The sequence below is a fragment of the Hyalella azteca genome, unplaced genomic scaffold (assembly GCF_000764305.2).
Source record: "Hyalella azteca isolate HAZT.00-mixed unplaced genomic scaffold, Hazt_2.0.2 contig6861, whole genome shotgun sequence".
In the NCBI taxonomy this organism is placed as follows: domain Eukaryota; kingdom Metazoa; phylum Arthropoda; class Malacostraca; order Amphipoda; family Hyalellidae; genus Hyalella; species Hyalella azteca.
This window is the reverse complement of record NW_025937003.1, coordinates 29,732-53,516: the sequence shown is the minus strand read 5'-3', so window position 1 is coordinate 53,516 and position 23,785 is coordinate 29,732. Positions and strand designations below refer to the sequence as shown.

Below are 23,785 nucleotides of genomic sequence, written 5' to 3'. Positions count from 1 at the left end.
AGCACCAATCAGCTGGAGAATCACTGTGGTGCGAACTTTCCCTGTTCGGCAAAGATAGCCTTTTTCGCAAGCGTGAAGGCTTGATCTTAGAGAAAGACGACTATGTTAGACTCTGTGATACATTGAAAGCGGCGAATATTCCGGACTCTACTAAGGACATGGATGCGGCATGATTCTTGGTCATATCTCAAAGGGGGGGAGGGGGGGGGCAGCCGTAGGCCACAGATTTTACTCTTAAATAAGCCCTGGAGCCAGCTCCCAGCTTCATCGGCCCCTCGTGGCTACTGTGTGTGTCCATTGCCCGGTGCTCCAAACTCGCCTCAACAGCCGAACAGCTCCAAGCTCGCCTCTGCCTCCTAGAAGTAAGTGCGTGCCACTGGAATATTGTGATCTTTTCGTGCTTCTGTTTCTACTTTTCTGTTGTATATTTGACCGCACTTCCACTATATATACGTGGTATTTTTTTACGCTCCCCCTGCCCCCCCCCCCCCCCCCCCTCATGCCCCCTCCTACCGCCCCGAACCCGACGGGCTTGTCCCAGAGGGCTAGGGGCACCAACCCCCTGACGCAACCTCGTTCACATCCATCCTCATCTCATCTTTCATCATCATCACCTACGCCTCCACAAACGCCATCGACGTTACCCGACCGCTCGAGAAAACAGACTTATAGGATTCAACTTAAAAAAATTGACCCTAGAATACCTACTGACCGACCAGCAATATTTCAAGCCACCTTCCACGACCTCAACGCTCCACTGATTAGACTTACCGACACCGCGACCGGATTCTATGCTGTAACGGTGTAACCGATGACGCTTCTGCCATAGACAAACTGACCTCCAAGAAAGCAACCGATATTTTCAGAAAAATCAACTTGCAACCGATAATACCCCCAGACTTACGATCTAAACGAACTATCTTTGTAAGACAACTGGACAGAGACATTGGGAAAAAGACGCCGACTGAAATTAAAGACGAGATCACGAGACTGCAAAACTGGATACAGATTCAGGATGTTATCAAAATCAAGGACTACACCCACGTAATAAAAATAATCACTACTGACACAACAATCGCTCAGCGCATAGTCACAGACGGATTCTCCATGTTCAACACCAGAATCACACCAACTCAATGCGAGCAGGAGAAATGGATACACATCCTCATCTGCTATAAATGTTACAAGTTTGAAGACCATCCCACCCATCTATGCACCAGCACCACACCGTCCTGCTCTGAATGCGCATCCCACGACCACACCTACACACGATGTAACAGCACATACAAAAAATGCCTCAATTGCCACCAAGAACACAGAACACTTGCCGCCAATTGCCCGTACAGGAAGGAAACCATCATGAACAAAGAAAAAGCAACACGTGACCAAGAGACAAAGAAAACACAACAAACATACGCTGAAAGTAAAGTGAGTGACGAACAATACAAAGAATCACCCATCTCTATGCCAGGACACGACGAACCGATATCAGTCAGACTGTTTAGGAGCGACAGAGACCCTAACCCAGTCCCGGCAGCACCCAATAACATCTGGTACATTGACGAACTACGGAAAAAGGAATACGGACTGAAGCTCTCGGTGAAAGACCTGGACTCCTCCAAAATATTCGACTACCTTAGACGTGACAAACTGAAATTCAACAGACCCACAATCAACATCATACCCCACGACACCTTCTTAACCATGGACAAACACTCAACCATAACCACCAAAAAAACCAAACAATACACGTTCAAACCTCCACAATGACCCCGCAATCCTCACTTAAAATACTACAACACAATGTACGACACTGGCGTAGCAAAAAATTCACATTAGCAAACATTTATAACAACATCAACCCCGACATCATACTAATCAACGACCACTCCATCACAGAATATAATCCCCCGATGAAGATATTCAACTATAACGTCCACAGCTGCAACAAAGAAAACACAATACACGCTGGCGCTGCCATAGCAATTAAACGCCACATTCCATATAAACTCCACGACAATTTTTATACAGACATGCTAGCCATCACAGTAGACACCCAACAAGGACCCATCACGATAGGAACAACGTACATCCCACCACGCGCAAACTATATTAACTACATCGACTTCCACACTTTACTGAACAGACCCCATCCCGTATACCTAATGGCCGATTTAAACGCAAGACACACAACACTAGGAAACCGCGACTCCAACAGGTCTCGGACAAATTTACGGCCGGACCCGCGGCCGGTCTCGCGGCCGAAAGGTTTTCTTAGTGTTTTTATGGGTTTTTCTAGGTTTTTTGTGTTTTTAATGGAACTTGTTCCTAACTGGACCTAACCTGCGTGGTTTTCGTTGATTGGCTAGGTTTTTTCTATGTTTTTAGTCCGGCGGCGAGACCGGCCGCGTATTCGGCCGTAAATTTGTCCGAGACGTGACTCCAACCACATCGGCAGACAACTACACTCATTGATATCCCAGCGCAAATGCACCCACATCGGCCCCTACTTTCCCACCATCATAACTCACAACAGCACCACAACACCAGACAGAGTCTTACACAACAATAAAGCATTCCATAACATACACCTGAAGCCTGGGCCCATCACACCATCCGATCACATTCCCATAATAGCCACCATATCAGCAAATCCCATTCAAATGCCGATTCGTCCTCGCAGATCTTACTTTAGACTGAGCAAACTGGACCTTATACAAGCAAAATCTATCACAACACGCAGTTCCCACACAGCCTGACCCGACACTAGAAGAAATAGATACACACTTAAAAAACTGGACCCAACACGTACAAGACGCCACCGAAACTTCAATTCCGACCATAACACATCGAATAATTCCCGGTATCAAACCAACTCACGAAACACTCCTTATACAAACACAATACCAATCCACTCTTCAGTAAATTCGCACACACGGCCCGTCACTAGCACTTAACCGACAACTCATATCCCTAAGAGAACAGCTACAAACTACATACAGACTCCTCCAAACACAGACATGGCAAGACCTCATCAACTCTTTAGAAACACAAACAGACCCCAAGAAATTCTGGTCCTCCCTAAAGCGCATGTTAGGTTCCAACACAAAACAGGCTGCCCCCTACCTTAAACAAAACAATATACAACACGACACACCAGAACAAAAAGAACCCATATTCCGTAAACACTGGCAGGACATATTCACTCAGGACGACATAAACAATGAAGATTTCGACACTGAACACATCCGTACGATACACGACCACGTTAACAACAATACACATCTCATTCATCCATATAATCGCGGAAACTTAACCCGACTCCACCCAGTAGATTTCCCACCCATAACTATCAAAGAATTACAGCGCACTCTGAAAACATTCCAACAGAAAGCACCAGGCCCCACTAGTATCACTACCCTTCAGCTCAAGCACCTCCCCAAAAACATGATACACTACCTGTTATACATATACAACAATTCCATATTAGCCGGATATTTCCCAGACTTACTCAAACACGCCATAATGATCTTCCTCCCTAAACCCAATACTTCACAACACCAAGTGCAAAACTACAGACCGATTTCACTATTAGACATACAAGGAAAACTATTAGATAAAATAATGAACAATAGACTATACGAACATCTCACATTTAACAACATTCACAACACTAGACAACACGGTTTCAGGAGACACAGAGGTACCCACACAGCATTAGCAACTTTCCACGAAACACTCGCGATACACATATCCCAAAAACACACCATAGACATAGTGCTCCGTGATGTGACCAAGGCCTTCGACAAGGTCTGGCACACCGGTCTCCAATACAAACTAATGCAGCTCAACCTCCATCCCTCCTTTACAAAAACACTAGCAAATTACCTCACAAATAGAACAGCGTCGATCAGAATAGGACACCACATAGGTCCCCCCTACGTTTGCACACTGGCGTCCCACAAGGAGCCTGTCTTTCACCCACCCTATATAGCTTCTACACCCACGACCTTCCACCACCACTTCCCAATACAGAATACATAGCCTTTGCCGATGACATCACACAAATAACAGCCGGACGCTACCCACCTAAATACGCAGCAAAACAAACACAACACGCCATCCAGCAGATAAATTCATTCGAAAGAAAATGGCTCATCAGAACGAACACTAACAAATTCAAAATCATCCCCATCTCAAGGCGCAAAACATCAGACATATTCATCGACAACACCCACTACCCCTACACAAATAAAGGAACAATCCTAGGATTAAATTTCACATCACACGGTTTTAGGTCTCAAATAAACATCAGGAAAGCAATAGCTCTCAAAAACTTGCAGAAAATATACAGATTTTATCACCTCTCACCAAACATAAAACGCACCCTATACCTCACCTTTGTCAGATCATCTCTAATATACCCACCAATACCTCTTCACACCACATCCAAGACAGCAATATCACAACTGCAGAAAATCCAAAACAAGGCCCTAAAATTCATCTCCAATACACACTGGTCAGATTTCATACCCTCAAGAACACTACACGAGCAATTTGATATCCCCACCATAAACACAGTCCTCTACCAACAGGCACGTAAAACATGGTCCACCGTCAAAACTTACGACCCCCAGCTCTTCAATCAACTAATTATACCCCCAGAAGCCACTACTAGACAACACCCGTCATTTAAGAGCTCCAGAACACTAGCATTAGGCCCCCCACCCCCACCACTATACACATAAATACACAGCGGATCATGCTGCACCCAGACGAAGTTGTTCATAACGCGGATGGGTGTGGCTGGTCCAAAACATCACACACCGATTAAGATACCATCACGCCGACGGACTAACGAATGTCACCGAGAGTTACGCACAGTAAAGACGAGACTTAATACTACAAAAAACAAAATGAAGTTACTATCGAGCTACATTAACATCGAACGTTAATATCGAGCAATCTTCGTCATCATCGTCACCATCATCCATCACAACCCTCATCCATCTATCCATCATATCATCAACTCCTTCTTCCCCCCCACCCCAAAAAAAAAATAATAAAAAAAAAAATACAAAATTAAAAAAAAATGAAAATAAAAAAAGTTAAAAAAAATAAATAAAAAAAATAATAATAAAAAAAACAAAAAATAATAAAAAAAAAATTCTAATAACAAATATCCAACAACTCATAAGTGGAGCACCGATCGTCCACGATTACCATCCAAAGCCCTGACGGGTAACCCCCCCCCCCCCAACCCCAAGAAAAACCCAAAGCACCAAAACTCAACCTAGTTATGCGCAGTTCGCCTATTTCGTCTTCTACTGTTACTTCCTTTTCTCCTTCATCTTTCTGGCCACTCTGTGCCATCTCTTGTTTTTTTCTCCAATTTTCCTAGTGGCACCGCACCACCACCACCACCACAGCTTCATCGTGCATTAACTCTACTCAGCCTCAGAGCTAGAAGCCGCAAACTACGCTTGAACTCCGTAATCCAGACAAGCGAAACACTGCTGAAAGATAATACGATATATACGATATATTCGTACGATATATACTCCATCCACCTATTAAGCTATTTTCTTTTAATATTACTTTTCTAGCCCTGGCCTCACAGCTAGCGCTTGTATTCAATGAGATTTGCTGACGTAGGAGATTGGTATTTAAAAATGTCGAAAAGAAGATTGTATAGGCAAAATGTCATTCTTCTCTATTCGCTATGACATTTTTGTCGACGCAAGTAATATGCAAAATTTCATCCAAGCGACGAGTCATTTTCTGTGGCATTTATTCATATTATATCGTTAAATCGTTAATCTTTGTGTTGACGAGCGGAAGAAAAATTCCATACCGAGGTAAAATTGCTCAGGACAAACCCCGCTCATGATCATTTGGTGCACGCGGTTTCCAAGTATCTGGCTAATCTACTCATAAGGTTTTCAATTATGAATCAACTAACGGGCAGTTAAATGTATATCATTTTTATTCGTAATTTGCGTTTAACGGTAATTTGATTTACTGATTATACAAATCTTGACAAACAACGGCCATTTAATCAAAATAGAAACTTATAACCTTGTCACGGGTGACGGGTCAATGTTCACTGGTAATTTTTTTCATTATTCCGGGTAGAGAAAAAAGTATATTCTAGCACCCATATCAGCCTCGCGATTTCATTTGACTTAACAGCATTGCAGTGGGGAGTAAGTGAACTCTCTTATTCTTTTTTCTTATCAGTGAATTTGACATTACAAAATTTATGCGTTGCGCACCTGAATATTAGGCAAACATATAAAATAAATTTTGGCGGACCCCATATAGTCCCCATATAAATTTTGGCAGACCCCATATAATCGCGACCGCAGAAGTGTCGGCTGATTTCGAAATTTTGTTTTTGAACCTGAAGTTCATTCAGAGGCAATATCGTAAAAAGCTGTTTTGAAGTCAGACAAAAAGTGAGTCGCACCTAATTTTTTGTGGTGTATTTTTAATATCATTTGTAGTCATATTTAACGTAATATTAATTTATTCCTGTTCAGCGTTTCAATCTATGCAAACAAATAAATGGGCATGAAAGAGTTTGTGATTTAATACTTTTATTAAGAGAAAGTCTAGAATTGCACGCACAAATGAAAGCAGTTGATTATATTTTTATCATAAGGGGCCTATCTTAAAATAAATATCGTATATGAAGGCCGCGATAACTCAAGATACTTTAATCTAGAGGAGCAATATGTCAATTAAGTGTGATTACCATCATGTATGTATAACGTCAATCAAGTGTAGAGTACAAGTTGAGTATAATTATCGTCCAAGTAATCGAACTACGATGAGCTTATCGACATTCGTGCTTTGCAGCTCGCAGGTGAAGCTTCAATTTACAGAAACTTCGATGGGTCAAGTGGAACAGAAATCAAGCAGAACAACAATCTTGTGAAACGTCAATATAATCAGACTTTATAGATCGTATATCTAGTAAAGTGAAGACTTGGTCACATGTTACCTGAGCGATGGTATGCTTGTAAGCGCAGTACCGGTGAGGTACCAAGTGTAGCGCCAAGTACTGACAGTGACACATAGTAATGTGCAATGCGGCGCAGTTGTTGATGATAGAAAATGCCGACACAAGCAAGAACTTCCAGAGGAGCGCAAACAAGAAACAAGAGAATCAAGTATCGTAGTGACTGGATCAGCCGTGATGATCACGGGTCGACCCTCTCTAAACGTTATAACTGTACATGCTTATGTTAAATACGTCGCATCGATGAACTCAGTTAATCATTCAGACTCTTGTCCCACAAAAGAGCACGGACATAAAACACTATAAACCCTACAAATTTCTGTCGCTTTTTCCTTTTCCACTACTTCTCTGGGAAGGGAGGTTATGCAGAATTGATGTGCAACCAGATGCTCGGCGAGTTTATGTTTCAGGATTAAGCTTGGATTTCATGCTCCTTAGAGTTGTTGCATTAAAACTTCTGCGACTAATACTGTACTGATATTTAAAGTGAAGTAACGATTCGCTGCATCGCTCCAATCGTCTAGGATATATACCAGCGACGTCGTTGGCAATAAAAATCAATTAAATCTTTCATTCATATTTCGTCTTCCAAACTTTTCATTGCAGAGTAAATTTGGCTTACGCAACGCAGTGTTGATCAGTAATTAATTAATCATTAATTAATCTTCGGATATTTCAGAAAGGTGTGGTGATTTAAATGCTGAGAGAGAGCAAGCCGAAATAAATGTGAAGAGACACTGAAAACTGGAATCATACAAAACGTCAATATCATACAAAATCATACAAAACCTCAATAAAGTAAAACGGCAATAATTTAAAACCACGATCAATTGAAACGTTAACAAATTGGAACATCTCTCTAGTGTTACTACAATCAAGTGAAACGTCAGCAAACCGTTAGATATCTTACAATTGCTCTTTTATATCCATGCTTTTGTCAAAAATATTTTTCAAATTGGTAGATTGGCTATTTACGATGTTCAACTTGAATGTGATTAAACAAACATTAAGTTAGTCGTGTTTATCTTCAACCTTAATCACTTCTACTTTTTCAGGTAGTTCCTCGCGGATGTAGATATTGATGAGTCCACTTAGCCTGTCGGAATGAGACAGAATTAGATCAGAATCAGCAGTTCAGTGAATAACGTAACTTGATTTTCACTAAGATTTTCAATATTTACCGCCATATTTAAAAGACGAACTCATCATGAGGCACCTTATACAGGGTGAACCAGAATTAACTAACCCTTTTAATTTGTTAATAAATAAAAAACTAAGAACGTTATGAAGTTGAAACCTGTTTTATTTAAAAGAATAACATTTTTATGGTAATATTATGGCAATATGATTTTTTTTATGATTTTTATAATTTATTATAAAAAATCATAAAAAATCATAATTTTTTATGATTTTTATGATTTATTATAAAAATCATAAAAAAATAAATAAAAAAAATTTATAATTTTTTTTTTATTTTTTTATAATTTTTATGGTAATATGATCCTGTAATCACGTTGAACTTCTGTTATTGACATCGTCCTGGTGTAGGTTTGCAGAATTTTCGTTCTTTCTGCTTTGCTGTAGCGAATCATGATGAAAATTTAAGGCTTGATAATTAAACCCAAATTTAGCAAGCTATACAGGATAATGACGTAACTATGATACAATATTACCATAAAAATGTTCTTGTTTTAAATAAAACAGGTTTCAACTTCATAACGTTCTTAGTTTTTTATTTATTAACAAACTAAAAGGGTTAGTTAATTCTGGTTAATTCTGAATTCCTGTATAAGATGCCCCGTGTCATGGATACCATAATGTCTTATTTGCTCGTGTCCTCACATTACATTACAGCTAATGAGATACGAGTATTCAACACATTGAATAATTATACATTATGATAATCTGGAATAGTAATTTCGAAAATTTTTTGAGCTGGACCTCCTTTAATTTTTCTAGAATACAAAAGCTATATTTAACACGTAAGCCACCGCAAGCCGTTAACTCGGTTTGGCATGGTTGGTTTTGTTCTCGATTATTTGGTTGAGACATTTGTAGGAAATTGTAGACAGTTTGGAATAAATATTTCCACACATCTTCAACCTACATATCACCAATGCCGATCCGATGAAAATGTAACATCTCTGTTGTGTTCCGATATATGAGACATGTATTGTGAATACGTGCATGGAATATCTCGTATATATAAACATAATAATTATATATAAACCTAACAACCACACAACTGATATGATTTTACCTGCGGAAGAAGGTGAGCCCAAATAATTCTACTGAAGTCACAACACTTCTCAGACTGAAGTAATGCGAACGAACAGAAAACTCATTTAACATCTTCTAACAAAGAACTCATATACCAATATTTCAATCTAAATTAAGGTAAACACTCTCTTTTTAGCCCAAGTAACAATTTAAGCTATTAAACTCTCATCTATTACCAATTTGTATATGATGTATAGAAATATATTTTGACCTTGTTACACAGCGTTATCGGAGCGACAGATGACGCTTATGATGGATCGCTGATAATTTACTTATTGAATTAGAAAAGGAAATGAAAGATTGAGAATTTGCTGTTATCCACGTTATACCTAGAGCTTTTTTATGGTAGCCTGGGTAAAACAATTTTTGTTATAACATCTTTTCGACCTAATTTCGGTTCGTTTGGTCCTCATCACAATTACTATTGCTAGCTGCACCTCATTAACATGCATTGGTGATATTTTTTTACAGTGATCGGCGCTTGTACTCCACAAGTCGGTTTTGAGGCGAATGGTTAACTTTAAAAAATAGTAAATCCTTTCAGTTCGAAAAATAACTTCTCTGGATTCACACGAATGAAACTGTGTTTTAATATGGGGATCGATGAAATACAACAGAAAGAATAAAATAATAAAAATTACTATTTTTGCGTACTATTTTGACAAACTAATCCCAGGAGCGGGATAACGCTTGGAGCTACGTTTGTCATCGTTCACTCACTTTGTTTCTTCGAGGCGAGTGCGATCACCCTCCTGCGTCCGGGGACCATGTGCCTGAGTGCGATCAACCTCCTCCGTCCTGATACCAGGTACACGAGTGCGATCATCCTCCTCCGTCGTGATACCAGGTACACGAGTGCGATCATCCTCCTCCGTCCTGATACCAGGTACACGAGTGCGATCATCCTCCTCCGTCCTGATACCAAGTGCATGCAGTTCTCGTAAAGTCGACCGCCATTCTACTTTTGAAGGCTGCAGCTTCAACGTTAAGAACCTGCATGGACATAAAACAATACTGAACATTATTAACATAAACAATACCGGACATAAACATTACCGAACATAAAACATTACCGAACATTTACATTACGAACATTATTCGATATCATTACCCTGAGGTACGAGGATCATGCACTTAGACTTCGCCCAGAGTCACAATTTTCAAAGTTCGCGTCCAGCCATGAAACACATACATTTTTTACCTTATATTTTCCATGATTCAGCCCGACTCCAATTTCTATTCATCCCAACATATAATAAATGCAAATCTTACATGCAGATCCAGACTCCAGAGCTCATGCTCAAGCATGTCCAATACTTCTATTCCTGTTTAATAACTCGAACGCTTTACACGCAAAAATCAGAGATTAAAATTTCTGAACGCTAATTCTATTCAAGGAATTGAACATAAACGCGAATGCCGCAAAGTAAAAATATTAACAATTTCACAGTATTTTTGTGTTAAAACTGAGTTATAGTTATTCAAATTTTCTCTGATTAGCAAGTAAAAGCTCAGTTTTCTAAATAATTAAATAAAAAACGAGAAATATAATTATCAAGTTCCTGTAATTATCAAGATCTGAACCGTCCAGAGACGGTTCAGAATATTGAATCTTTTATTTTAATTTTTACAATAAGGGGCCATTGAATCCCAAACCTTTTGTTTTGGGGCGCGAGTAATGTGATGGTATGGGCCACGGCCCCCTTGAACCTCTCATCAGCGCCATCCACCTGCAGCGATGGCGCTGGCGTGTCCGGCAGCGGCATTGGAGTGGCGTCAGAAGGGAGCTGACGGGTGCGCACATCTACGCGCGTGGACAAATGAAATCAATTGTCGCATCGATTGCATTCCGTATAAACTGAATCTTACTGATAAGAGTTCAATATGGCTAGAGAGGTTCAAAATCATTTTGTAATAAATTTTTTAATGTTTAGTTTTGTTATATTTTCGAACATCATTTTTTTAAGTATTGACATGTATGGAATTTTTGCAAATAGTTGGTCAAGGAATTTAAAAGTCACCAAAAAATTTTACACAGAAGATAATTGTATCATTTATCCACACTTTGCTTCACCTGGAAAAAACTGAACGTAAAGCCAAAAAATAAAAAGTAAAAGTTAAACCATACTTTATTTTCCCTTTGACCAGCATTGGCCTGCTCTGACCTTGACTCGATAAGCACAACGTAACCAATAACACTACCGCCCCATGTATAGTTCCACAACACTCACTGAGTTTTTTATATTTCCCACTGAGCGCTCTGAGGTCCAGGGGGTCAGCCATGCGGATGTTGATTTCAGCCTCGTGAGCTTTCGAGGCGAGGGCGGTCACGCTGTCGGGGTGGCTCACGCATCCGTCGAATCGAACTATCCTGATTCTGAAATATCGCGAAGGGAATTTGTTACACACGACGATGTGATAATGTAAGAAGTGAACGATAAATGAACCTGCATTCGAGGCTCGAGCATTGATGAGGAGTGCAATAAAGTTTCACCTAGAATTCCAGAAAATGGCAATGCAAAATAACAATAAATAATTCGCTTTACAAGTGGTATGCAAGATCCTTTATTCATCAGACGAGGGTCATGAGACACCTTTTAGGAGTTGACAAGATTAATCGAATCGTGTCTAAGCAAGAAGGTGGACTTGGAATTCATGGGATTAGAGCAATATAATTTTAAGGATGTAGGGATCGCCGACTCTATAGCCACCCTGAGATTTCCTCCTGATGTACATGTTTGTAATCACGGTTCGCTAGAATAATTTCTCCAGGAAGTGCTATTCGAATTAAATTCAGAAAACTCTTTGGCATCAAATAAGTAAGCAGAAATTAAATTTGTAACAATATAGTGGCGTCTTGAGCAACTGGACAACTGGAAGTTACTAATGAACAAAAAACGTTGAATCATACAAATTCAACATAATTAAGTAAAAAGAAGTTAAGGTACACTATATTCAACAATAAACTATGTTTATATTCAGCAATAGAAAATACATGACAACTAGCCAAGTCTGCTAAGATTGGATTAATTAACTTTGAAGTAAATGTCTTATAATATTCATGTGCGTATTACACGTCTCTTTATGAAATAAAAATCTCGCATATCGACGCAATTTTTTTTCAAATAAATGCAAATTAAATACGCTCTTTCCATTATCAGTGATTTTCTGTCAACGGCAGCGTAGTGGTACGAGACGAGAGGCAGTGCCATCTATCTTAAATCATCGTCTGCTCAGGCTGACCGACCAATATTCATGTGAAAATGAAACCTATAGCATTTTTATTACTAGGGTTATGAAGCGATAAGTGATGTTTGGTATCTAGCTTCAAAAACTAGACGATACATAATTAGATTTTAAATCTCGCTCAGCTAATAATAAGCTGGCACAGGTCGAAAGATTGAGTATTTTTAAAATGTTCTGTATTCAATAGAATCTTGTTTGCTAATATGTTCTTCATTGTGAAAAAGATATTGATCGATTGAAATAGGCAAGATGGATAAGGTAAATCTAAGATCTTGAAAAAGGATTCAAGCTCGATGGACAGTGGCACTGTGAGCAGTAAATATATAAGGACACTTCCTGGACCAATTGACGAGAAATTTTAAAACACAGATTCGGTTAATTTCTTTCAAGATCTTATACCTATATAATTCGATCACCGCCGTGAATTCCTTGCTAAAATTATCGTTGAGAAATCGCTACTCGTCTCCGGAGTTCTTTTGGGAAAAATAAACTTTCGTAGTTCATCTACCTAAATTGTCGGAGTCTTCCATATCCACCACTAATATGAAAATTACGCTGGCATTCTTGCTCACATTGTAAATTGATTGGATAGCCCAGATAGATTCAACTTTCTGCTTGAATCTTTCTCGGCAGTATTCGAAATCAGCAAGTGGCCTAATAATCATCACGCAAGTGAGCACAATTTCGCGCCTAACTGCATCTCACTCTAATTTTTGCGCTCGTAATTACCCAAACCTAGTTACGCTAGTTTACGTCAATAAGGTTAAAGCAGCGGCATGAGCCCAGTTATTTGCTCCGGTCGGTCGCTCGATGCTGTGCTGGGGTCGGCAGGTAATTCATATAGCTTTCCTCTCATCTATCTTAAAATTTTTTTCGTTTTTCATTCAGGAAATTTACACCTAATTCAAAGTTATTGCTTTTTTGAAAGTAATTTATGGTCTGAAATATCTGCTGGTACGATGTTGTTTTTGAATTGCCTGGTTTAATTACGACCGTTTCAGCCGAAACAGCGAAGTCGGAGCTTATGTAAAATAGGTACATAATGCGCTGACAGCAATAATCAAAATTATTAGCTCGATGTACCGTGTTAGTAATTTTGTATAATTTGTGCTTATGCTCGTGGATTGAATTGAAATGGGTTCATTATTATCATGAAATTCAGGCCACCATTTTATTTATGAGCTAACTTTCGGCAAAAATGTGTAAAAAAATTATGCAAGGCTTCTGGAGGACTGAAGGTCTACCACAAGAAACATCGGAGTCTTCACCAGCCTCGCGGTAAACTTCATCGTATTTAGTCTGTCAAAATCGAAAATTAGGCAGCAAGTTAACAAAAAAGAAAACTTTTAAAAACTCCTTATTTAATAACAATGTCTTCGTCGAAAATATAGTGAATTTATTTAACATTTTTTAGTATTTAAATTTCCGGTTAGATCCTCTTGATATCGTAATCACTCTCGCCAGATCTGTCTTACTGCGCTGATTGCGGGGCAACGGGAGGTTACTATAGGTGAGCGACTCCTGGCCGAGGGATGGCCAGTGGTCGGTTGCGGTCGATTTTGACTTTATTACTTGACAACAGTCATCGTTAGTCATAAAAATTAGGGACATTTCCTTTGGGTTAATTCGACATCACCAGTTTTTGGTGACCGACATCTCGAAAAATGTGACTCTGATATGCATGGGATCCCGATCAATTGAAAATAAATGGTACAAAAAGCTCAAATTTGAGAGATAGGAGTAATATGAAAGTTGGGAATGATTTTTATTCCTTATTGCTCCTGCATCACGAATAAAAATTTTATATTCTGGCTGACCGTTTGCCAATACATACCTATAATAAAACAAAAGAAAAAGGTTGACTGCTGCACAATTTACGAATGAAGTTACTGAGAGCCATCTAAGTGAATTAATCCAAGTAGCCATACAAGCCAATCAGACGGCCAGCGACACTGAGTCAGTTTTTGGGCTACTTACTTGCTTTCGTTCAGCGGCTGCAGAAGGTCATCATGGGTTTTGTATTCGTCGCCTTCATGTTCATTCAGAACAAGAAGGATGTCCCCCTTGCGCCGTCTCACAAGCTTCTTCCACTGTGTCAGGTCCAGGTCCTCACTTCTCATAGTCAAATGAATGCTCTTTGGCTGTACGTACTGCAACATTGCTGCAATTGCCGCAACCTCGAGACCTGCAACAGTGAACGTCAGGCCAAATACAAGAACTTTGTGCTCAGAGAAGCTTCCCAGTCTCTGTTATCGTCGCCTGCGTTGTGGCCTCATTGAAGTATACAAGTAGGCATACTCATGGTTTATCCAAAGTCACAGAAGGGTTTCTAGAATTTGAAACAAGAACCAACACTAGGAGCCACAGCTATAAGCTAAAAAAACTGCGGTGTAACTCAACCATTCGGCAACACTTATATTCTCGCTTCGAGTCACCGACATATGGAACAGCCTACTTGAAGATATTGTTGACGCTCCTAGTATGAACGCGTTCAAGAACAGACTAGACAAGGCCATGCAGGAGCATATGTTTAGTCATTGAATGCCTAGTACCCTACGGAACAACTGAAAGCTTAGAAACGATTTTAAACCTACCGTCCGTTGAAAAGATTTTATCAAAAGGCCAATCTTTTAGATCTATGAACTAGTCAAGAAAAGTACAAGAATAGGCGACAGGCCTATCCAGGCCTATTCTTCAACGCCGAATATACTATACTATACTATAGTACTATACTACTATTATTACAGAAGACTCGAAAAATACCAACAGTAACTACTTTCACTAACCTTAGCGAGCCTAATATCACAATTTCAGATACGGATTTTATTCTTAGTAAACTTCGAAAAAAGCAATAAAGTGCTCAACGAGTTGCGTTCATCGCTGCACTCATTGTTCAATTAAGCTAAATTCTGCTGCCAGACGTAAGCATATTTCTCAGCTTCAATATTTTGACAGACATGTTGTCGCTATCAGTAAGGCTGAGCCATACGAGTCGTTAAATTTTACCCAATCAAAGAATGGATAGGGCGGAACAATCATCGGTGGTGTAGTTGGAAAACGGGTTCCAATTTTACATTAATATACCGTAGAACTCCGGAAGTCTGGAGTATCGGTGCTCAACATAATCAAATTCTACGCAAAATCGCAACTGGGAGGCAGGCGGATTTTCAGTAGTCGACGCGGCAACGTTGCTTTTAAAAACAAACGCCGCTATGCTGCGCTCATTCGCCGCAAGTTGGCGTTAGTCAGCAGCTTTATTCAGTTTGCATAGGAGCTTGTGTATTTTATATAAGAACCTATTTTGAGTAATTTAATTTACTTTTTAGATCTTCTTAGCAATTATATTCAGAAGCCAAGTCAACTGTATATTTACTTCTCCTGGAACCGAATAACGTCGACCCCCTGGGTACGGCGCGTGAATATAAATGTGCGAATTAATATCGTGTCATTCAAATATATCTGTATGTACATACGCAAAGAGATGAATTCAGTGCTGATATTAATTCTGACCTCGCTTTCGTTATTTATTGTTTGACGTCATTATCATGACTCGATTTCTAGTGTATTCTATTTCTTTTGCGTTTTTTTTTGTGAGAAATTTGATATTATTAGAATGAGACGCTACACTCTTCTAAAATCAAGCTTGATTAAGTTATAATTTTTATTATTCAAGAACTGCATTATACAACGTTCACCCACCCTTGTTGACGAACCAAGTGTCTTCGTCTTTACGCTTTAAAGCAGCTATTTCGGCCACCAGCTTGACACCAGCGCACAACCGCAGGCAGTCCTGCCAATCGAATGCGTTCTCGATACCAGCATCACGCAGCGCTTCCTGAAGCTCTGGCCAGCGCTGCTGGAATCGGCTGGGACTGCGCCTGTTAAGTTCCAGCACCACGTACTGCAGTGTCTCACGCAGGCTGGGAAAAATGATAACATGAATGATTAGATTAAGAGAGTTCTAAAAATATTCCAATTGCTTTTGATTGGGGTCAAAACGCTGCTAACCAATCTGATATTTCATTCGTCGTTATTTTCCGCTGAAGAGCTTATATATGTCCTTATTTATGACCTCATTCAAATTCATTCGGGGGGGGGGGGAAGGGCGGAGGTTAGAATATTCTAATAGGTCTGAAGACACCTTAAAATAGGGCTAGTGATGCCACTGTTGTAGAGAAGCTTCTTGCGGTAGTTACATAAATTACGCAGCTAGTCTTAGTTGGTAATTCTTAAGAGTCTTGTGGAGCGGTTGCTGAACACAGCACCAAGCTCAAACAGCCTCACGCGCTAAAATTTATGTTCGGGTTTCCTACTAACGTCGGCATCCTACGTCTGGCTGCACACTTCCTCTCCTCCACTCCCCACACACATCGCGAACACTGTCCCCACTTGTTATTGGGATGAAATTTGGGTTTATTTTGTTTGTATAATTGTATAAACATAAATCAATATTAACATTTTTAATTATCGAACGATTTGCTACGAATTTTTTTCCTACTTGTTTATTTATGGGATTTTTACAGGAATTCATAAATTTTACTCTCGTATCAAATTGGTTGTTTTCGCACTGATAACTCTTATTGACAATACGTGTTCATAATTTACATCAATGCTGTGTCGTGATAGCACAACCAAGTTGATGTAGACTGATTCATAGAAGCGCGTGTAAAGATCGGTCGAGCATAAATACCACAATTTCATGTCGATTGAAAGTCACGCAGCATCAACAGTGGGCTAATGTGCAAAAATGTATCGTGGCGATTATTATTGAAATTAAAGCCTTGATCACTTCAATTATTAAATTTTATGATAAACGAAACAATTTGGTACGAATATAGCCTGCTTTCATCCCTGTAAGAATGAGTTCGCATTTCACGCCTTTTCGGTAGAACGATTGCAGTAATGAATGAGACAACCAGAGACCAGCAAGGTACGAGGTTCGACGTAACTTCCAAGCTCGATATCCCCTCGCGCCCATGCAGTGATGAGCTTTATATGTAGCGGTTTCAGCGTTTATTAGGCCGTAGGCCTGTTGCCGATTCTTAACATTGCAGAACATCCACAGCTTGTTGCGGGCTTGAAAGTGCAACTCACTGCTTCAGTTCTGCTGTGCTTAACCGCCCGGCCTCCTTGCCGATTCTGACCAGAAACTGGCGCACAGAGCTGGGATCGAACCCGCACCTCTCTGCGCCAATCTTGTTACTCAGTGTAACCACTGGGCCACCCTGCCCACCCTGCTTTGCTTTGGGAAACTGGGAAAAAACAATAATTTTAATTCCATTAGGACAAGATTCCATTCCATTAATTACTCAGGCCAAGAATTTTTACTGGAATTATTTAGCTTTCATGACGTGAAGAGAGACTACAAAAGGCAGAGAATTACCTCTACCGCAAGCTTGCCTCCCTCGCCTATTCAAAATAGAACATGGGGAGAACCAAGCTGATCTATGCTGATTTAGAAATGCAAATGTAACGATTAGTTGAGCTGCTGGAAGATGAAGGGAGTGGAGGATAGGAATATGGAGGAAGAAGTATAAGGGGCTTACAAAATTTACAAGCGAAATGACCAGTCAAGCATAAAAGGAACAAATTTATGCCCCCAAAATGAATGGAAATCGTATGCGTCAGCAACCGCAAAAGGAAAATTTCCTACCAAATGATGTGAAATGAATAGTTTTCTGCTACTTTGGTCAAGAATTCGTGCATGAATCATTTGAAGGTTATGATTTGAGAAGAGGCAGAAGATGGATGAGGACTTCCTATATTCCTCAGCTTGAAACCCTCACCCCCAATGCCGCAGACATGGGGGGAAGTGGGAAGTCCGTGGATAGCTGTGGTTGGGGTTTGGGGACTTGACAACTAAGCACTCGAATCGTGTACGATGTCTTCACACACACACACAAACTCGTGTGCACGTGCAAAGAATTACTTAACATAATTGTTTACCATTGATATTTTTACTTGATAAAAAAATGTGGAATGAATCGTCACTAATTGTTTGGGTTCTTACATAAAGTTGAACATGAAATGCCAAGAGGTTATGACAAAACCTACACGACGATTGAAGACAAGTGTTGGGTACGTCGACACAAAATATGCCTTTACACTCCCCTTCATATTGAAACTCTTTCCATCTTTCACCCTCTTCCCCATAATGTCACTGCATTCGTTTGTATCTCCGTATGACTATGGATCTTCCATCTAGAAACTTCAAAATTTATTATCATTATTTGTAATTATTTCATATTTGAAGTAGTAACAAATTGCAATTTTTTATTTCATTTGACATTTCGTAATAATAGGGCAGGATGGCCCAGTGGTTATAGTTAAGAGTACCAAGATTGGCGCGGGTTCGATCCCAGCTCTGTGCGCCAGTTTCTGGTCAGAATCGGCGAGGAGGCCGGGCGGCTAAGCACAACAAAACTAGAGCAGTGAGTTGAGTGTTCGAGACCGCAACAAGCTGTGAATGTTTTGTGATTTTCAGATTCGGCGACAGGCCTACGGCCTAATAAACGCTGAAACCGCTATTATTATAATTATTAATAGTATTATTATTATTATTGATATAATTACTATTAATACTATTATTATTTTTATTATAGATCACACATCACGTTTGTCTCGATTGAAATAATCTTAATCTATAATCAAGATTATTACATTCAGTTTGCACTGAAGAAAATACATGACGTGTAACAGAGTAACAACGAAAGACTGTAATTAAAATATCGACCCTTCGAAGTCACCAGCACCGAGAAAACACTTGGAAAGAAGAGAAGAGGACTGAGGAAGATGGGAGGGGAAGACGTCACTGTTCGACCGCAAAGATGTATGGACATAAGGGCATGTTCTTCCACTTTCAGTGTACGACTACGAAACGACATTTTTTAGCTTTGATCTACGGAATTTTCACTGTTTTTTGCTAAAATGACTAATATTTATAACCATAAATTTGATTAAAAAATGCATGGTATACCGATCAATCGCGAATAAATAGTTAAGCCTACTTACATCACGAAAATGGTCGAAAAGTCGCGCGCTTCACGACCATCGGGCCGCAAAATTTTCCTTCCTGATAAAAGTTGATATACAAAATGCTACAAAATTTATCTTCATGTCCGTAATTTGAAAAAATAGATGGAATTGCATTCCAAATGTCAGACTGCTTATTTACGACGTGAGTTATAGTTTGATGAAATAGTTAAGAAACCTCATAGAACTGGACGCGACCTGACGGCGGTACTTCAGCGGCAGTACTGAATTTGCACAGATCCATGATACCGAATAAACTTCGCCGCAAAAAAATGCTACATGTATTTAAAAACGGAAAGTTTTCTAGTACTTAAACATCATTGCAATATAATTAGTTGTCCAATGTGTGTGTGATGACTGACAGGTTCCGTGGAAATCGGTGCTTGGAAGAAGTACGGTTGCCGTGCGATGCATCCGCCAGCGGGTAGTCGGGATTCCTGGGAGATTAAGATACAAGCATCAAATTGGCAGTAGCTGTTTCTGTGAGCATGTTTTTTATTGGCAAATATTTTTGTAACGAAGAAGAAATGCTGGAAAATGCTTTTTATATATGCCATACATGACGTTGTTTGCTCTGATGGAGTTAGATGGAAAGCGCCAAAAATTAATCCATGAAATTACTCCAACACCTCTAGATGTAAAACAACATAGACAATTTTACTCTAAACAAAACCAGCCTTTTTATAGTTTTGAATGTCTCTTGAACAATACAGCAAGATATGCACTAAAATATTTTTTCCCATTCAAGCGTAATATTTATGCGGAACCCCTCAATCAACATTAATTACACCAAAACATGAAGTTTTAGCTGTGGATAGAATTATTAAAGTCCGCCGAAGCGTGGGTAAACCAGGCCTGTCACGCGATATCTGTGATCCGTTCAGTCTAGAAAAATCATTGCACTGTGGACCTGCTCAGACCATCTCTCTGGTATTTCCATTGAATATGGCCAGACATTTTGTTAATATACTCACAGACGTGTTTCCCTTGCCACTTTATCGATAATGCTGTTGAGGGGAGAGTATTGTTCATCAAAAATGCGCTCTACGATGTAGTGGGCAGCGAAAGTTTCTTGGATAATCTTGTGCCGAAATTCAAAAAACTGGGGCGCATTCTCAGCGACTGTTCGATGTTTTTTCAACACAACTCCTAGAATAATGTTCTCTGCCTCTTCATTGACACCTTGAATCCTGCAACTTGTTTTGATTTCTTGGTACTTGTCTTCTGAAAATGTCACGAAGTTGTCATGGAGCAATTCCAATGCTACTCTGCCAATGATTTTGAACATTTCGTCAAGCATGTTTTCTCCCTCGGGGGAATTAGGAGTTTGTAGTTTCGACACGGCAATTTTTCTGTATAAGCCGAAAATGAAGTACGCAATGCCCATGGATTTATGCCATGAGAGGATCTTTTCCGGAAAGTGCAAATGGAAGAGGCGGAAAAGCATCAAGTTTACGGGTTCAGTGAAAAGTGTTCGTACTTCTGGTTCCAGCGACTTGAACTTTTCTATCATCGCTACTCCGGCCTGGTTAGCTTCATTCGAGGAATTTTCATACATTTTCAAAAATTCAACTTGATCTTCAAGCTTACTGATCGGATTGATCCCATACACAATGGAACTGACGTCATTTTTTGATAAAAGCTTCTTCAGCCTCTCCTTGCAATGAGGTCGAGTCGTGATCAACACTCGACTGCCAGTGCGCCACGATCTTGCAATGATCTCTTTTACTATTTTGTATGAATCTGTGTTCACGTCATCGAAACTATCTAAGACAAATATGACCTTGCGACGGAGGATGGCCTCAAGAACGTTTTCTTTCTCTTGCTCGCCGCACAGATCTCCGAAAAGTTGCTTGACGACGTCACTCAGGGTTTTTGCGGTACGCTCCCTTAAATCGAACAGGATCAACTGGTCGAAATGATCTAAATTCTCAACAATAGTGTGCGGCCTGTTAAAGAATTGTAGTATGATATTTTTTAGGAAAGTCGTTTTCCCGGAACCGGCAATGCCCTCAACCACGACAAACTTTACAGAGTTCTCTAGAATTTTCTCGTTTGCAATTTTAGTGTTTTCAGGGACTCTCTCGTCATTTCTTTCTTTAACTAGTAGGTCAAACCCGTGAAATACGGCACAACTGTTCACTGTATCCCTTTCTGATGTAAGTTCTTCTTGTAGTATTGCATTTTCCACGAGATTCTTGATGTTCTCTCTTAACTGCTGATTGCTCGGATCCAACATCGAATGGAAGTTTTTTATACGTTCTTCATCCAAGAAAATACGTCTTTCATAATTCTGGTTCTGTCCTTGACCATCATCCAGGGGCGAATAGAAATTTTCTACATCTTTCAACACCTCTGAGAGGGCAGTTTTAAGAGTTCCGAGGTTGATCGAATCCTCAGCAGCCGCAGTGTTGTCAAAGAATCTGTCTCGCTTGATTTTCACGTCTCTTAATTTCTCAAGTAGGTTTGATGGAAAATCGCCCACGTCATCTTTGTGAACTTCCTTGAAAATGTTCTCAAACAGACATATGAGATGAGTCACGTCAAGCTGGTCAGTGTTCACTTCAGTTTCTAGAATCTTTGACGAGATCCCACATGAGTTCTCCCATTCTTCGTCTTCGAACTTTCTGCCTCTCAAACGTTCAACGTATTCTCGGTAGGTCTCATTGTCTTTTTTATTTGTACTCTCTTTTTCTATTATCGACCGCAAGTATCTGGGGTTCACGTACAAGTCACTGACCATTTCGTAGTACTCATATTTTTTAGACCGACCGCCTTCAGCCATGTTGCAAGACCTATCGGGCAATTACATGCACTTTAAAAGTTACATCCAAAACTCAGCTAATATTCAAAGGAGTAAAATTTGATTCTTTTCTCTTAAACATTATGAAAGCCATGAGTAGAAAGGCAGAATTGCTGAGCAGAGATTCTCTATAGTCCGTGCTATACGAGGTCTGATCGAGTTATTATCCTAAATGGACATTGCTAAGTAGTAACTTACATATTTAATGGTTTCATATGACAGTTTTGGTTTGAGGCTCCAAAGCTAGTTTATTGAATAGTTAATTAACTTGTTGACATAGGAACTGCAACCAAAATATTCTATCAAAAAGCATTCAATGACATTCATCTATGAACAACAAAAGATTCATGTACAAGTCAAATTAATCATTCTTCAGAGTTTAAGAACACGTATTAAAAACTCATCACACTTTTGCCTCACCTATGAATCAAAGTACATAGTTTCACAACACGTATGAATCACTTATCACAGTTTTTTACTCACACACCTAGAGGTTGTTTATGTTGAATGCAGAAAGACTCGAAGCTACCATCTTGGCACCACACAATACACAAGCAAGCTTTATCATTTTCTTGCATTTATAAGTCGTCAGCATCATGACTCACCGTCAGCTTAAGGTGTGCTTTAAGTAATAAATCATCACAAAAGCAGATAACGGTACAAGTCGAGAGAGCTGCCTAAACCTTAATTCCGCGAATTTATTACTTCCTTAAGAACTTATTAGAAATTATAACGTATGCACTGGTTGAACTCATGAAATGATAGCGATAAACTGAAGCGCAGATAAGATGTTTTTTTCTATTCGCGATCAAAGTCTGTAACACATAAACGATTGAAGACGGAGAGAAAAAAAGTGACTTTATAAAACAAGAACAGTGCGGCGACTTTAACTCGCGGAATATAATAAAATGAATGCGAATAAATAATAATTGCTGCCCATCCATAAAATAAATCAATATCAAAAATTTCTGATCTTGTCCTAAGGTCGCAAAGTGTCGGTCATTGTTTCATAAGTAGGTCAAATACCGATAAAATTGTAGAAACAATAAAATAATATGCGTTTAAAATTATTTTTTAAAGACAACACTTCTAAATAATCCAGTATCTTTGTTGTTACACATGTACAATGAATTTTTTTATTTTATTTTCATATATAAAAAAATTAAAAATATGTTTAAAATATAAAAATTTTCTAAATTTTCAAAATTATTTATTCTGTCAACTGATTCATGCATTGTCTCTGGCTTTATGCAAGTGTGTAAAATTTCAGATCGATTGGACAGGTAGAAGTGTGGCAAATATCGATTATAAGATTTGTAGCAGATTTTAATATTGAATAAATTAATTTTTAAATTATTTATTCTGTCAATTAATTCATGCATTGTCTCCAATTTTACGCA

At 39.3% G+C, this 23,785-nt stretch overlaps 1 protein-coding gene across 1 annotated transcript; it reads right to left on the bottom strand.

The window, feature by feature from the left end:
* Positions 1-6,591: 6,591 nt before the first annotated feature.
* Positions 6,592-22,931, bottom strand: LOC108672291. Its single transcript, XM_018159937.2, has 9 exons — positions 22,873-22,931; positions 20,557-22,377; positions 19,945-20,019; positions 16,250-16,470; positions 14,528-14,735; positions 11,536-11,681; positions 10,961-11,108; positions 10,025-10,297; positions 6,592-8,120 (listed from the first exon to the last, which is right to left on the bottom strand). Exons 2-9 carry the CDS (start codon positions 22,365-22,367, stop codon positions 8,036-8,038), a joined length of 2,967 nt encoding a protein of 988 aa, XP_018015426.1. The 5' UTR covers positions 22,368-22,377; positions 22,873-22,931; the 3' UTR covers positions 6,592-8,035.
* Positions 22,932-23,785: the final 854 nt, after the last annotated feature.